Source organism: Miscanthus floridulus, unplaced genomic scaffold (genome assembly GCF_019320115.1).
Source record: "Miscanthus floridulus cultivar M001 unplaced genomic scaffold, ASM1932011v1 fs_527_5, whole genome shotgun sequence".
Taxonomy (NCBI): Eukaryota; Viridiplantae; Streptophyta; class Magnoliopsida; order Poales; family Poaceae; genus Miscanthus; species Miscanthus floridulus.
Window position 1 is genome coordinate 91,299 of NW_027096894.1, and position 17,894 is coordinate 109,192.

The window sequence follows — 17,894 nt, forward strand, 5'->3', positions numbered from 1 at the left end:
AGTTCGATAATTAGTACAAACCATAGTAGTGGAGTGGCATTAGTAACATAATACAAAACACACAATAAAAGTTCCCTGCCCAAGGGCCACACATTTACTTGTCATCCTCGATTTGAACAACAGTCATGCAGCACGGTCCGAAGCAGACCTGCTCATGAGGCTCACCTGCAACAAGGGTCAATGAACCCTGAGTACAAAAGTACTCAACAAGACTTAACCGAAGTAAAAACTGATAAGACTTAGGAATGCAGGCTCAGGCATTCAAGGTATGGCTTTAGCAATAAATAAAGTTCTGTTGCGTAAAAGCTCTCTAACAAAATTCTTTAGTTCAACATTTAAAACTTCATTAAGATCATATATGAATCTGCCATGATCCATAATGAGATCATGAACTTCATATCAAACTGTTTCTCAAATCTTACTCAAGTTTTAGTTATTAACTACGATGATGAACAGTGAGTTGAGTCTCCATAACCGAGGAGCAACGACGATTCGAACCGATATAACCCAGCTGGGGATTCCCAACCACATGACATATGTAGGTCCCTGACCTACATATACCAACCTACCCTTAGATCCTCTAAAACAAGAACGGGTCTGTGCCACTCGAGAATACAGTACGCTACCAATCCAGCCCAATGCCACGTGGGTACACGCTATTCTCACCATCTCTCCACTCCTAGTGCACGAGTAGCCATTCTCGTAATAGAATAGCCAAGTTAAGGCTTACCGGAGTATGTGGCTAGTACTACAAAGTCTCACCTCATGCAATTCAACAATGGACGATTCTTAATCGACACAGGTGACAAGATCCCGCTCACAAGACATCCATGTCCTGTGGCTCTCACACACTGAGTCCGCCCAGTCTAGATTTATTACTCCACATGCTCATATCTCATGATAACATAAAATAACTGACCGTATCCAAAAACCCAATTACATCTCATAGGTGACAGGTAATCACCTGACTTTTATTGGTCTAAGCATGGCTAAGCATAAATAGGCAATTCTTGAAGTAAAACGGGTAACAAGGTTGATATGGAAAAACAAGGTTGGTAATGCACCAATTAGGTTTTCACTCAACTCCTAATCACTTAATGCAATATATAAAAGCAAAAGTGATATAAATTTGTAAAACACAAGGTAGGTTTAAATGCATCCGGGGCTTGCCTTGATTGACGAAAAAGTCAGGTTCCAGAGATGTTCCACAGATATCAAACCCGACCTCAACAGATGGATTAACTTCCTCAACAACTTGATTGACTACCCCGTTTTCGCTTTCGTTCACTACACGTAGTAACAATACCATGTTTAACATGATGCGAGATATAAAACATGATGCTTGATGATGGATACAAAAATTAATAACTTGAATACAACTTTCCTTCGCGTTACAGTTACAAGCCAAAACTAACTATACCTTTTTCATAAACTTAAACACTTATTTTAAGTGCCAAGGATCATCTTATGCTAATGACCCTAGGTCATCACTCAATCCAAAATTCAAACAAAACCTAAATCATTAAGGTTTACTATTTGCTTTTATGAATTAATTATTTAATTAAAAATTATGAAATAAATCAACTTTCTCCAATTGAGCTCAAAATTTTTGTAAAGGTTCATTACATGATAACTAAGTGGCAAAACAATTTTCATAATTTTTTATAATTATTTAAGCCTAGAAAAATCAGGGAAACTCATTTATTAATTAATTGAGCAATTTTTATCACATTCAAAAATTATTGAAAAGCAACATTTAATATTTTTCCTAAATAGTTTCCATCTCAGAGACGTCACACAAAAATTTTAATAATTTTGGGAGCTCTATTTAATTCTATACAAAAATAACAAAAACTTATACTATTTATTCATTTCTGAAAAAGAAAAATTCCATTTTCAAACAACTGGTCACTGACAGAGTGACCCCACTCATCAGCACAGTACTCCCGCGCACAGCAGCGATGACCGTGCTTTGACCGGCGATTTCTTGCTGCCTGGTGAGATCAACGGCGACGGCGAGGGTACCAACGTGATCACCACGACGAGGCGCACCTATTGATGGCACTAATTGCACCAATTACAGCTCAAATCGAGCTCGACGCCGGCCATGGCGGAGACGGCGGTGCGGCAATGATACGCCGACAAAGGGAGGCCGGTAGCGGTTAAATAAAAGGCCTAGGAAGCATCAGGAGCTCACCCCAAAGACGCTCGAGCGGAAAGATGGACTGGAGAAGCAACGGAGAAGCTCGTCGTCGGTCACAGCAAACACGACGGCGAAGCAGACGTCGATGGCGGTGTTCCGGTGACTGCGGTGGACGAAATGATTAAACAAAAAGGCACAAAGCATCATGGCAACATGGAGAAGATGGAGCAACACTTCGCCAGGGCAGAGGCAAACCATAGAGCTACGGCCATGGTGAAGCGGGATCATCGGTGACGCTGCCGGCCACGAGGAAGAAAAGCAACGAGCGACGTTTCCCAACGAAGTCAAGCTACAAGGGTGGTTCGGCTGGGTTCGCAAAGAATAGGTGGACCTGTGACAGGCTTTGCCGAGGCTGGTATGCGCTATGGCGACGATGCGAGCTCGACGGAGCAGCACGGTGGCGACGGGAAAAGCAGAGGAAGAAAGCGGAGGAGAACGGCGACGTTGGAGGCTTTAAAATGCGGCCAAGAAGGACGAAGAAGTCATGCAACAGCCTTCTCCTCGCCAGTGCAAAGCCGAAGATGGCCACGAGCGCGCCTGGAAACCAGAAGAAGGCCGCCAACGATGAGGTGTCGCCCGTGGGTACTGTTCTCCGAAATTACAGAATTGCCACTCGCTTAGAATCCCAAATTACTCCCAAATTTATATGGCAACTCAAAAATCTCCAAAAATAAAAGTTGTTCCAAATTCAAAGTTTTACAACTTTTCTTTTATAACCATACCCAAATTTGGTCTACATTTTGAAATGCAAGTTTGAAATCAAAAGGGGACACTTTGAGAATTTACACCTTTTCAAATTAATTCAAATTTTATAAAACAACTTTGAAAACTCAAAAAACCAACTTTGTACACCTTAACAAGCTCTACACTTTTTCTTTTAGGCTCAACCCCAAAATGTGCTTAGATTTTGAATTAAGTTTTCCAGGGTAAGACAAATTACTAGAAATTAGGGTTTTTCGGAAATCCAAATCAATACAAAGCTTTGAACTTGATTCATTCCATACAAGTCAACACTTATAACCATAAAGGTAAACTTGTTTTAGTGAATGCATATCCAAGTTTTCGCTAAGACCAAATGATTTGCAATGCATATGATGACATGACCTGTTTTATGGTTTAAAACACTAGGGTGTTACACTAAAGCTGAAGATCCTGGGCCCAAGCAGGGTCAACACCATCGGCATCTCCTTCCAGTGCACCTACAGGTGTGAGGTCGAGTGTTGCGATCACGCCGTGGCAATCATTGCCTCCAAAGAGCTTGCGACCATCAGGAAGGAGGTCGCCGAAGAAACACCTGACCCCAAGCAGTCGGTCGGGTCTTTTAAGCCAGTGGAGGGCGCCAAGGAGGTCCTCATAGACCCTAGCAGCTCCAACAGCAAAGTGGTGCGTATTGGCACCATGCTTTCCTCCAAATAGGAAAGCGTGCTCGTCGACTTCCTCTGTGTCAACAGAGACATCTTTGTGTGGAAACCCTCAGACATGCCAGGTATTCCGAGAGAAGTCGCCAAGCATGCCTTGAAGATCTGGCCGGACTCTAAGCCAATGAAGCAGCGCCTACGTCGTTTCGACGAGGGGAAACATAGGGCCATCGGTGAGGAGATCGCAAAGCTTTTGGCGACCGGGTTCATCAAGGAATTATACCACCCCGAGTGGTTCGCCAACCCCGTTCTTGTATGAAAGAAGAGTGGGAAATGGAGGATGTGTGTTGACTACACGGGTCTCAACAAACTATGTCCAAAGGATCTATTTCCTTTGCCATGTATAGACTAAGTAGTCGACTCTACCTCAGGGTGCTAAACCCTTTGTTTCCTTGATGCGTACTCCGGGTACCATCAAATCATGATGAAAGAGTTCGACCAGCTCATGACATCTTTCATCACCCTGTTTGGATCATTCTATTACGTCACGATGTCGTTCAGTCTGAAGAACGCTGGGGCTATGTACTAGCGTTGCATGCTCAAGTGTTGATGCCTACATAGATGACATCGTGGTCAAGTCCAAATGGGCCGACTAGGTAGTAGCCAACCTTGAGCAGACCTTCACAAAACTCTGAGCAAACGACATTAAGCTCAACCCTAAAAAGTGCGTTTTTGGGGTCCTGAGGGGTATGCTGCTAGGCTTCATCATCTTCGAGCGTGGCATCGAAGCCAACCTAGAGAAGATCTTAGCCATCACAAGGATGGGTCTGATTCAGAACATAAAGGGGGTATAGCGAGTTACAGGGTGCCTCGCCGTGCTCAGCTGCTTCATCTCGCACCTCGACGAATGAGGTCTCCCCCTTTATTGGCTTCTAAAGAAGGCCAACTGCTTCGAATGGACGCCTGAGGGCTAGAAGGCACTTGACACGGTCAAGCAACTCCTAACAAAGGCCCCGATCCTGGTTCCTACGACTGATGGAGAACCGCTTCTGCTCTATATTGCGGCCACCACATAAGTGGTCAGCGCTGCCCTGGTGGTAGAGCGAGACGAAGAGGGGCATGCCCTCAAAGTGCAGCGCCCCATGTACTTCATTAGCGAGGTCATGTCCGACTCCAAGACCCGCTACCCTCAAATCCAGAAGCTCATGTACGCCGTCCTCATCGCCAAGAGAAAGCTACGCCACTACTTCGAGTCACATCCCATGATAGTCGTGACATCCTTCCCCCTCGGCGAGGTCGTCCAAAATCAGGATGCCACGAGAAGAATCGTGAAGTGGGCACTCGAGCTGATGGGTCAAGGCATTTCATATACCTCCTGGACGGCCATCAAGTCCCAAGTGCTGGCTGATTTCATCGCAGAGTGGACCAAGGTCCAAATGCCATCAGCAGTCATCAACCAGGAGTACTAGACGATGTACTTCGATGGGTCACTGATGATGAAAGGTGTCGGCGCATGGATGGTCTTCGTTTTGCCCCTTGGGGTACGCATGAGGTACATGGTTCACATCCATTTCCTCCCCTCCAACAATGTGGCCAAATATAAGGCACTCATCAATGACCTGCACATCGCCATCGAGATCGGTATCCGATGCCTCGATGTCCGGGGCGACTCCTAGCTGGTCATCGACTAGGAGCTATTAAATCACTTGAGAGTGCTTAATATTATTAGGTTAAATATTGTAGAAATTTTTGTGGTAAATTGGTGATAGCTTTAGTCCTGAAAATTTGATAGTAGCTTCATGGTATTATTATGTGCTCACTGTAATTTTTGTAGCTTTAGAATAGACTAAACATTAGGGTTGTTAAATACTCTTTGTTTCAAATATACATTAAATCATTAGTAGAAATAAAGATATATTCTTCATTTGTAAAGCTAGGTGTTTATTAGTTGAACCCAACACTTTTCTTGGTAAAGATGATAGTTAGCTTAGTATCTTAGTCATTATAGCTAGCTTAGAAGCTTAGTATGCGTATTCTTAATTTTAGAGTTGATGCTGCATAAATGCTAAGTGTTGCATCGTCATCACATGCATGTAGAGAACGAGTTGGTAGAGATCATGACCATTGGCGATCATGAGTTCGAGGAGATTGTCGAGGAGTACGAGGAGGAGATTCTCGTGCAGGAGTAGGTCCCAGAGCCACCAGTGACTGACTCAGCTAACACCACGCCTGCCCAAGGCAAGCCTCAGTGCATAACCCTTATTTTTTATAATCACTGAATATATATATATGATGTGCATTTAAGTTATAGAAATTTTATGAAAACCACATGCATAGATATAGCTATCCTATGAGTTCTACTAGTACAGGTTCGAGTAGCTGCTATGCTTAGGTTTTCAGTAGCATGAGTAACCTACCGTTACTCACAATAGATGATTATTATAATTACTCTCATGATAAAATATCGAAAGGAAAAATGGAGACAAGGCAGGGATATGGTATGGGTATTGGTGGGTGTAACAGGTTGTGTCCCGTGGCCAACGGGGCATAGCTTGGTTACACTATTTTCCCTGTTCAAGTCGATTAAGGATCGTCCGTTGTTGTGGATGGTAGTCAGGTCACAGACTTATTATCCTCAGCAGATACTTGCTTATGGGAGCGGGAAGACTTATTACGCTCTTGTCATGGGTTCTGGCTCTTTTCGAACCGACTGATTGAAGGCGAGGATAGGTGGAGGTCTAAGCACCATACTGAGACCGGGTCTCAAGTGTAGGGGCTTGGAGTGCAAGTTTGGATGGAGACCTGGACCCCGTGACAGGAGTGGAATGGGTTGGTCTTGTTTGTGCCTGGGGTATAAATGGGGCATGTGTTTCGGGTACCAGCTGGGATACATCGGTTCATGAATCACCATTTTTGTGAGATGGTACGACTTGGCTATGGTCTAGCACTGTATTAAGAACTAGAAGATGAAAGACGGTGAAATTGTTCTGATTGCTCAACCCTTGCTTAAAAGTAGAACAGGTGCTTACCTAGAATGGTTAGTTAATGAAGTAATCATGACTGCTAATAAAACTTGACTGTAAGGATGAACTATTAGTAATGCTTTTCACAAACAAAAAGAAAATAGCAAATCTATATTGCCTATCATACTCCTTGGGAGTCAGAAAACTATTCCCATTAGTTGGGTAAGTCTTACGAGTACATTGTGTACTCAGGGTTTATTTTACCCCTGTTGTAGGTGCAGCTTGAGCAGTAGCTCTTGTGTGGAGGATTCTTCTAGTGGGTACAGACGGATCCTTATATCATTTTTGCTAGATGCTTATTTTTATTCCACTGTTTAATTATCGCACTTTGAACTCTGGTATTGTAATAAATAATTTCTAAGAAATCTTGTTGTATGAAATGGACTAATTAGTGTAAGCTCGTACTCATTATTGGATTCTGGATGTAAAACGTGGATTGTTTTGAGATCTCTCTTGGGGTGTGCTCGACGGAGCTGCTCGATGTAGCTCACTTTTGGGGTACTTAGTGTCTAATTGAAGACGAGCGCCTCCAAAAGCGTGTTATTTCAGGCGGTTCTGCCACAAGGCAATCGCTACAAACTTTGTATCCGAGCAGGCCGCAGGCTTGGCTTGATAAAAAAACATAAGGAGGAATTTGTCAGCTAGTTGCGAGCGATGCCGCTTGATTGGAACAACGTTTGGTAATTAGCTGGATATCTTAGCCAAGGGACCTTTGAGTACATTGCTTAAGTACCAAGGGTATGAGATCAATGGATTTACATTTTACACCAAAAAAGCAAGATGAAAATAGTACATACCAAAATAGTGGTGTTCATTTTGATGCTCACGATGAAAATGGTAATGTGCAGGCGACGTACTATGGTTTCATAAAGGAGAATGGGAGCTAGAATATGGTCGGTTGAAGGCAGCTCTTTTTCGCTGCAAGTGGATCCGGCTCAAGGAAATAACCACCAATATAGAAGGGTTCACTACCGTTGATCTCGCCAAGACCGCATACAAACGACCCATTTGTCCTTACAAAAGACTTTATACAAATCTTCTATGTAGGGGATAACAAGACAAAATCAAAGCTAAAAGTAGTCCTGGAAGGAAAATGGAAGATTGTCGGTGTCGATAGAGTGACGGATGAAGAAGAGTACAGGGGCTATCAGGAAATGCCTCCATTCGGGACGAACGTACCCCTACCTATCCTTAAAGAGGGTGACGAACCTGTTTACGTCCGGTGTGATCACGATGAGGCCCTCATTGTTGGACCCGATGAAGATAGTTAGATTATTATTAACTATGTAATCATTATTCATACGTTGTATTAGTAATTCGCACTGAATATCTAATTTATATTTTTTGTGCATCTCTATAATTTAATTATTGACTATGTAATCAAATATTGAGATGATGTTCACAAACACTATTATTTGATAATTACAGACCATTAATTAATTATCATAGAATTAAATAATAAAGAAACAAATTTTTATGTTATTTTAGAATATAAACTAATTGCATTATTTCTATTAATAAATAAATAAAGAAAAGCAAACTAACCGAACTCCCTATCCTAGCTTAGTGGTTAAGGCCATGCACTCTGTACTCCGAGACCTGCGCTCGAATCCTAGGTGGGCCAAACTTTTTTGATTTTGCATTTATTATTTAGTAGTGCGTTATGACGGGATAAAAGAAAAAAATAAAACCAATCTAACCGAACTCCCTATCCTAGCTTAGCGGTTAAGGCCGCGCACTCTTGACCTCATGACCCACGCTCGAATCCTAGGTGGGCCAAACTTTGTTGATTTTTCATTTATTATGTAGCAGTAGTGCGTTACGACGGGATAAAAAAACGTACAACTAATTCTAACGTAATCCCTAATCTAGCGTAGTGGTTAAGGCTCCAAACTAAGAACCCCGAGACCTAGGTTCAAATCCTAGGCTCGAGAAATTTTTTCTATTTTTATAAAAGGGCTGCGACGACAGGCAGTCTAGCTGCTGGTTGTTAGCATGGCAGGGTCCATCACTATTGGTTTTGGTTTAAAAACCGACATTGATAGAACCTATCACTGTCGGTTCCCAAAACCGGCATAGAAGGCAACCTTCACTGTCGGTTTTTAAACTAAAACTGATAGTGATGTCTAGATGTTCCTCACAGGCCAATAGTGCTCCCATTGACCACCACAGCAGAAGCACTGCTCCCACCTACCTCAACAGCTTTAGTTCAAAAACAAAAACGTACCATGACTGCTAGCCCCTATAAAATGGCCCTCGGTCGGGAGCTAGCCTCTCAACACCCAAGTCTTGCCACCCTCTTGCTGCTTATTTCTCACTTCGTTCTCTCTAGCTAGTATACACATCTATGGCCTCTCTATAGGAGAAAGCCTCCCACATACAAATTTCAATAAGCATGGTCATCCGCAAGGATGGTGCACATAAAAGGTACTAGAAGAATGTTTCTGAAGATAGAGCAACGCCAAAACTTGGGGACATCACGAGGTTGACAGAGTCATCCTATTCGGTGTGCTCTGGACCATCTGACCAGAGCGGTATGGATTCATCGCTGCTCAGCAACCATCCCTTGTGCTCTGGACTATCAGTCTGGAGAGGCATGGGTTCAACAGTGTCCGGCAACCTCTCCGCTTGTCTCCCGAAGGCGTAGCTCATCAGCCATTTCTTGCATTCTCTGGCGGCTATTTGACCCTACCTGGGTGCTGGAAGAATGCTTCCGAAGTGGTTATCTTGTAATGTGTTTGTACACTTCGATTGTAACATTAACCTAGATGGAAATAGATTTTTGTTATCGTATAATTAATTTTAGTGTCATGTCTTTGTTATCGCATTTGTACTTTTATTTCAAGGTTTCTGTTATTTTATGTTGTATTTTCGTAACCGAAATATATATATATATATATATATATATATATATATATATATATATATATATATATATATATATATATATATATATCGATGTTTGTCTCTTCAAATGGCAATGCATGTATAGATATTTTACATATATATGGTGCCCTAATAGTTAATTATCTAGCATTTTTTTGGGTGGACAACTGTGTTTTTTATCCATATATGAAATTAAGCAATTGATACGAAATTTTTCGATATTATTTGAGCATTAAATAAATATCATAGGATTACTATTTTTTCATAAGTAATGACCTTTATTGCAGCATGCATGCAATGCATTTACGTGCTGTCAGCCACAACACTGTCGGTTTTCATACAAAACCGACAGTGATAGTGATGCATCACTGTCGGTTTTATTATAAAACCAGCAGTGATGGACATCATCAGTATCGGTTTTGTTTTAAAACCAACAGTGATGTGTCTGCTCCCTATAAAAAGGAACCAGGAATATACACACGCACACACCTTCACTTCACTCTCATTTCTTAGTTTCACGTACTCTCACTTCTCACTCTTTTCACTCTACGTGGTCATGGTACCTAGATATTTCAATGCAGGTATATATATGTTCTCCTCTCTCACATTGTAGCTGTGTATATATGCATCATTGATCTATATTTATTTAGTTTGTGACATTTTACTGCGCATATTTTATATAATGCAATATATATTTTTCTATTCATATTTCTTGAATTTTATTAGGTACAATGCAATATATATTCTCCTCTTCCATATTCTAGCTATGTATATATATGCATCGATCTATATTTATTTAGTTTGATACATTTTACTTGGCACATTTTATATAATGAAATATATATTTATAGTCATATTTCTTGAATTTTATTAGGTGGGATGAACGGACCTCCCCACCACAAGAACCAGGTTTTAGTGTAGTCTGGATAAACACTAAAGTTCCAGGAACATTAATGTTCACGCATCTGTGACGCATGACCTCTACCGTAGCATTCATATATTTCTCTCTATCAATTTTAAATCGAAGTTTTAACAATGGAACACTGAATTACAAAATTAATGCTAATTAATTTTTATTTCATTGGATTGGTCTGGGTCGATTATTAGTATAGAAAAGGTAGTCAAACTGTCTGGATTCATTTCTCCCCGTTAATTCTACGATTGTTTCAATAGAAACTTAACTAACATTTAAATACTAACAGAAAAAGGAATATTTGAAGTAATTCCATTTTAGTTAATTTGACGATCCTTTTTTATTGACTGTCCATTAGACTAAAATAAATAAAATTAATTAAAACCTGATTCAAATGGTATTGGGATCGGAGGAGGGACTATATAAATTGGAGGGAGGGGCAATGGCTTTTCCCCAGTCATTTTTACAGCTAGCGTAGTAGAGTAATACACCGTATTGACAAGGCTGTTCAGGATATTAATAAAGATAAAAAAAAACGTTGCAGTCGTGTCCCACCGCCAGCATATCCTCTTCGCCATTGTCCTCATGGCTGTTTCCGTCCTCCAAGCCGTCTCCACCAGAGTAACCACCACGGTTAACTTGACCGGGGACGATGCGGCCAAAAGAGCCTATGATGTCCTGGAGCAGAACAACTTGCCACGGGGTCTTCTACCTCTCGGTGTGAAGTCTTACGTGCTCCACCCTGGTGGCGCTTTTCAGGTGACGCTCCCTGGTGAATGCAACTTCTTTGTCAGCGCTGCTGGAAAGCAATTCAAGTTTCGGTACGAGAGCAGCGTCAGTGGGATCATCACATCTGGGTCCATTAGCCGTGTGTCTGGCGTGAGGATTCAGGTGGAGTTCGCGTGGCTCGGGTTGAACCAGGTCAGCCGTGCTGGTAACCAGCTCAACATTCAGCTAGAGAAGTCTACCCAGTCGTTCCCCATCAGCGCCTTCACTCCGAGCGCACGATGCAGCTGAGGCGAATACCTATTGACCGCTTAAACCTAGGCCCTCTCCTATTTCTGATAATGCTTAATTATATGGTACATTATCAAATTTTTGTATCCCGCATATGCTGTGTATTTTGGAATGAGGATAATAATTTGATTCAGTCCTAAATGTTGTCGTCACGCTTCTTCAGTTTTGCAGTGTTTATCTATAGACAGATAGGTACACATTGCATGGAGATCATGCATATCATCATTATTTTAGCCTTAGCAAAGCATGGGCGGAATCCGCGCGTCTCTGGTATAGAGTCACGTGATCACCGGTAGAGCCTCGGCATACGACCGGCTTAGCATTCAGATCATGCTGGCTGAGCCGGTCTTGCAGTGACTATCCAGCATGTGGTATCTAATATATAACCTAGAGCCCCAATGGTCTGTTCTGCTCATTGGTGGATCGAATGCATTTCATCAGTTTGTTTCGAAGGTAACAATGCATACAAGAGGACCGATCCAGAAGTAGAGGCAAACTTGTTTGTTAAGGGGGAATTCCCTTTGAGGAGCAGAGATTCCCCATCCCAGCATAAACTTTGTAGTGAATAGGAATAGGAGCCAACATGATTCCATTGCCTCATTCAGAGTAATATATATGAGTTACATCATGGGTGCGCAAGGAGCGCACGACTCAGGTCGTGGGCAACGTCGCGCCGCCGCGGTGACCAGCTAATCTAAACCGTACAAAACTGTAGGTTACAACACCCACCCCAGAGTCTGTGGGGTCGTCACGACGATGTTGGTACAACGCACAGACTGGAACTGAATGCTTCAAACATCGAGGTGGGCAGCCCCTTTTTCATCACGTCGGCGTACTGTTCTCCGGTGGGCATGTGTAGAACGCGGAGGTCACCTAGCTGGACGCCCTCGCGAATGAAGTGAATGTCCAGCTCTATGTGCTTGGTCTGCTTGTGGTGCACCGGGTTCTTCGACACGTAGACAACGGAAACATTGTCACAGTAGGCGACGGTGGACTTGTCGACGTCGCAGCGCAGGCATGGAACGACAGCATGCAGGCAAGCACATCAGACTTGAAACGCAGTGGGAACGTCGACACATAATGAGTGAAATCATCAATTAGAGCTAGATAATATTGGAACCCGGAACAACTTGTGACCGGTGATGTCCAATGTCAGAGCCCTATTGGGAGGGGGGCCCTGGGGTGGCGGCGGCTAGGGTTGAGGGAGGTGAGGGTGATGGGCAGGGAGAGAGGGCGGCAGCGCTAGGGCAGAGGGAGAGGGAGGAGGTCGGCACAGGAGGGAGAGAGAGGGGAAGGAGAGATAAGCCTTGAGGCAATCCTTTCTTAATTGCAATGATTACATAGCCCCTCTACTTATAGTCCTAGGTAGACTTGTATCCTAAGTAATCTAATGAGGGAAGTCCTTATAGATATGGACTCCTTCCCATCTTAACTAATCCTATTCCTAATGGAGACTCTCCGGATATGGATAGTGGAGTGGCGGGGTCCTGCCCTTGCTTGTGTGCGCCTCCCCCTAGGCAGCGCTGCTGCTGCCCTTGGCTGCAGCCCCCTTGGGGACGGTGCCGCCGCCGCTGCTGGCGCCTAGGCCGGGTGCGCCGCTGCTGCTGGTGCCTAGGCTAAGTGGGCCTTCAGCCCTCATTGGGCGTATGACACCACTCCCCCCCTCCTCCGATCAGCGCGTCCTCGCGCTGAATCATGGTCCAAGCTTTGGTAGCCTCTGGTGGTAGTCCGCTGTCCCCGGATAGCTCTTCAATTCAAATAGTGAAGTGACCCAAGGTGTCATTGAATTCGTTAGTGTTGATGTGGTAGTCGGAGAAGTGGAAGTAGTAGTTGCAGAAGCCAAAGGAGCCGGAGATGTAGTAGTTGTTGGTTCCTGAGCCTTCCAATGGTTCTTGGATGTAGCGGGCTGCGTAGATGGCGGTGCCGGGAAGCGTTCTCGGGAAGTGTAGTGTCTGCATCATCCGTGGAGGTCGTGGAAGTGAATGCACCTGTCTAGCATCAACTTGACCCCTTATGCGCTAGCATAATGTTGTAGCGATGATGGTCGGTGGTGTCATGGTGAAGTGCTATAGCGTGCCGAAGAGGAGGTCGTCAGTGTTGTCGTTTGCCAGAGTGTGGGGGTATGGCCCCTGGTATCCACAAGACAAGACATGGGCCGCACCATCAGAGGTTGCCCAGCCCACAAGATCAAGGCATGCACGGCGCTGCTCAGCGTGCACCGCAAGCTATTGTATAGTACCAAATAGGATACTTTCCTTGTAACCCTACCCCTCCAGACTATGTAAGGAGAGGCAGGGGTCCCCTAGTGGACACGATCCATACATCTCAATGCAATACATCAGAACACAGGATGTAGGTATTACGTCATACTGACGGCCGAACCTGTCTAAATCTTGTGTCTTGGTGCTTGTATTACCATCTCGCTCACCTCTACAACAAATCTACCATCATGGGATACCCCTCGGTGGACTGCCGACAATATTCTATCGCCACGAAGAGATCAGTAGAGGACCGTTGGCGTGCTGCTTGCCAATGTAGGTGTCATTGATGGAGAGGAACTGTTGGTCGTTGTTGTCAAAGAAGATGATCGTTGCAGAAGGAAGGATGCGTTATGGCCATGCCTCGAGGAGTAGGATGCTCGAGGGGAATGCTTGTGTTGTCGGTGTAGATGTTGCTGTGTGGAGGCCGATGGTGAGGAGATGTGGAGATGAACTGCCAAACGAATAGAGAAGGTCCTGTAACAGAGGTGAAGTTACTGGGATGTAGTATTGTTCGTTATAGTGGACGATGCCTTGTTATAGGGACCAAGCTAGTGCTGCTGTCTGGAATTCAATGGTGGCGAAGATAATCTGGAGTTCACGCTCTTCCATGGCGGCGACACGGAGCTGGGCGAGGATCTCCTAGTCAGGCTCGATGCGGGCAGTTGCTGTGGCATTGGTGCCGGCTTGTTGAGGGCGAACCGAGGTGTCAGGCGGTGCAGGGGCCATCGTGGAAGGTGGGGGTGGTAGTCCTTCGACTGACCCGGTGTTGGAGCTACTTGTATCTTATCATGGTGTGATGTCAGAGCCGTTGTTGATAGTAGAGGTGGATCGATCTATGTTGGTGGAGGAAGGCGTCGAGATCTCCATGGTACGAGCGAGGTCGATGGCCTTCTCCATCATGTGCGGGTGGTGATGGATAACCGCCACTCGGAGTGCATCCTGAAGGCCGTTGATGAAGATGCTGACTTGATGTTGTTCGATGGAGATGCCGATGCATAGAGCGTAGGCGATGAAGTTGTTGATGTAGTTGTTCATGGAGCCGGTATGACGAGGTGGTGTGAGGTTGCTGGTGGTGTTGCGGTCGGGGCCGAAGTTACGGATGATGCTCTCGGTGAAATATGCCCACTCGTTCATGGGTGTATCCTTCGTTGCATGCATGTACCACTGGTGTGCTTCACCTATCAGATGAAAGGCCGCATACTAGGTTTGTTGTGCTTCTGGTAGACGGTATAAGTTGGAGATTTGTTGTATGCGAGAAAGCCATGGTCTCGGATCCATCAGGCCATCGTCTGTAGGCGTCGTGAGCTGTGTCTTGACAGGGGCATGTCGTTGTTGTGGTGCAAATGTTGTTGGTGTAGTCAGTAGCAATGGCAGATCAACCCTCTGCACCAGCGGCCAGGTGGTCGACTGCTGCTGTGGTGGCGCCTTAGTCTACTGAGTAGCCATTGAGCTGGCCGAGAGCCAGCTGACCGAGTCCATTGGCAGCGGCTAACGCCGAACTACCGATGAGTTTGTCACCAATGGCGTGTCTTGCTTGTTGATGGCTGACGCTTGCTGGACAGCTGGCCGTCGTGGCGAAGTCATCGATGGAGTCACAGTTGGTGGTGTTCTTGGTGGAAGCTCCCGCTAGCGGTTGTCTGGGTCCTGGACGGATGATTGGCGACCCTTCTAGTGGTGGAAAGAGTGGCGACATTGGAGGTTGTGGTGACGGAGGTGCGTCCAACAGCAAGGTGTCGGGAACTGCAGGATGATCTCCGGGGCGCTAGAAGACTAGGGTTCATCCATCTTGCAATTGAGGTAGGATTTGCCAGCGGTGATCATGACTCGCTTGGTTTTCGTGGCGAGATCATCGATGGCAGCTTCACGGTCCAATTTGGCTTGGACACCGATGATGGAGATGTCACCATTGATGCTGGCACGCTCGATAGCGGGCAGACATTTGTCGAGGTTGACGAGTTGGCGATGCACCTCTCCGAAGTTCTTGCGGAGATCGGCGGCGAGGTTCTCGATCAACTGCTGCATGGTGGTGGTGGAGTCCATGGATTGTCTGGTCTCTGAATACCAGTGTCAGATCCCTGTTGGGAGGGGGGCCTGGGGTGGCAGCGGCTAGGGTTGAGGGAGGTGAGGCTGACAGGCAGGGAGAGAGGGCGGTGGCACTAGGGCAAAGGGAGAGGGAAGAGGTCAGCGCAGGAGGAAGAGAGAGGGGAAGGAGAGATAAGCCTTGAGGCAATCCTTTCATAATTGCAATGATTACATAGCCCCTCTACTTATAGTCCTAGGTAGACTTGTATCCTAAGTAATCTAATGAGGGAAGTCCTTATAGATATGGACTCCTTCCCATCTTAACTAATCCTCTTCCAAATGGAGACTCTTTGGATATGGATAGTGGAGTGGCAGGGTTCCTCCCTTGCTTGTGTGCGCCTCCCCCTAGGCAGCGCTGCTGGTGCCCTTGGCGGCAGCCCCCTTGGGGACGGTGCCACCACCGCTGCTAGCGACTGGCCCAGGTGCGCCGCCATTGCTGGTGCCTAGGCTAAGTGGGCCTTCAACCCTCATTTTGCATATGACATCCAAACATCAGCATGAACAAGTTGAAAAGGAACATAACTGACAGTGTCTGGTGATTGAAAAGGCAAACATACATGCTTGCCAAGCTGACAAGCAGAACAGGTATGTGAAGAAGATTTAGAACAAGTAAAATCAAGATGACGCAATGTTTGCATGAAGAGAGCATCGCGCTGGATGACCCAGCCGTTGATGCCACAGCTCGACCGAGGGGGAAAACACGGTGGTAACCATGGATGTCTCCGGTGACAACGACAACTATGCCAAGGGGTAGAGTTCACCGGTGCTATTACATATCGGAGTAGTACCGTCCGGGTTGGGATATCTGTCATAGAACCATCTAATTTATAAGAGCACAAGTACAATAGCAATCACCGAAACGATCAAACCATCATACTTGAGCCCATATGAACCCGGTAGTCCGATAAAATCGTGAAGGATCTCAAACAACCAACATACAAACCAAGATCGTAGAGATTCAACATAACCGGTCACATGTTACATCACAGTTCACAAATATTTCTCATACATCAGAGTTCACATAGTTATTACAAACCAAATTTGAAAGTAGTGGAAGCAAAGTAGTTTAACATCGACATCACACATAGTTTAATACAAAGCCAGTTTCATAGTCATCTCCAACCAAAAGCTTAAGGGTGAGATGATACACAGAATGACCATTGCCCATGGTCCTAGTCCTCATCCACTGCAGGAGCAAGGCAGTTCTTGCAGTAGCCGTGATACATAACATTATCTGCAACAATGGGAATAAAACCCTGAGTACGAGAAAGTACTCAGCTAGACTTACCTATCCAACTAATATACTAAGACACCAAGGAGTATGCAAGGCTTTATAAGTAGAGCTGGTAGACATTATTTGCAGAAAAAAACATAAGTTATCCAACATATCTTTAATTGTGAATCACCAGTTATTACTCCTATCTCATACTAGATTAGCACTATCCTATGCCAAACATGTTGGTACCATTAAGTCATCACAATAATAACCATATCCAGTTGAGTTCTTGCATAATCCCATAACCGACATTTCCATCATTTACTACGATGAAGTGTACTCAAGTCAAGTTCTCACTATCTGGGGGAGACGATGATTCGAATCAATTCCTACCCAGCTGGGGAATTATTCCTAACACACACCCATACTTCCCCCATCGGGGTCGCATCTGGTCACCTTTGGGACAACTCAAGTACAATCACGGGTAGGACCAGTGCCGCACCCTCAAAGATACAACCAATCTGGCAAGGGGGCTCGGGACTCTAACCCACCCTTGGGCTTACACCATTGGCTCTCCGCACATCCTTACTGCCTCCAGGGTGCGCACTTTAACTGCTCGTGTCCCTGGCCTGAGTTGAGCTACTCGGCTTCAAGGTCGAAACGACCTATCTGGCCAACTATGTGAGAGGCATGTGTTCAACATGACAAGATGACCTCCAATGTTCGGTCCTTAACCGACACAGACGGAATCACTATGATACCACAACATAAGACTCCGCCCGGTCTCCATTTATTCAACAGTACCAGGTTATGTTCCACGATAGCACAATATAGCCAACTGTGATCAAGTTCTCACCTATAGCTCGCAGGTGACAGGAAATCACCCGACTTCTACTGGTCTAAGCATAGCTAAGCATGATAAACGTTCCTGGACT

General features: G+C 45.0%; 1 protein-coding gene across 1 annotated transcript; it reads left to right on the plus strand.

Annotated features, from left to right (window-relative positions):
- Positions 1–2,724: 2,724 nt before the first annotated feature.
- LOC136532133 (uncharacterized) lies at positions 2,725–11,400 on the plus strand. Its single transcript, XM_066524738.1, has 4 exons — positions 2,725–2,781; positions 3,332–3,550; positions 3,620–3,689; positions 10,928–11,400. The coding sequence occupies exons 1-4, from the start codon at positions 2,725–2,727 to the stop codon at positions 11,398–11,400; spliced, it is 819 nt and encodes a 272-aa protein (XP_066380835.1).
- The last annotated feature ends 6,494 nt before the right edge of the window (positions 11,401–17,894 follow it).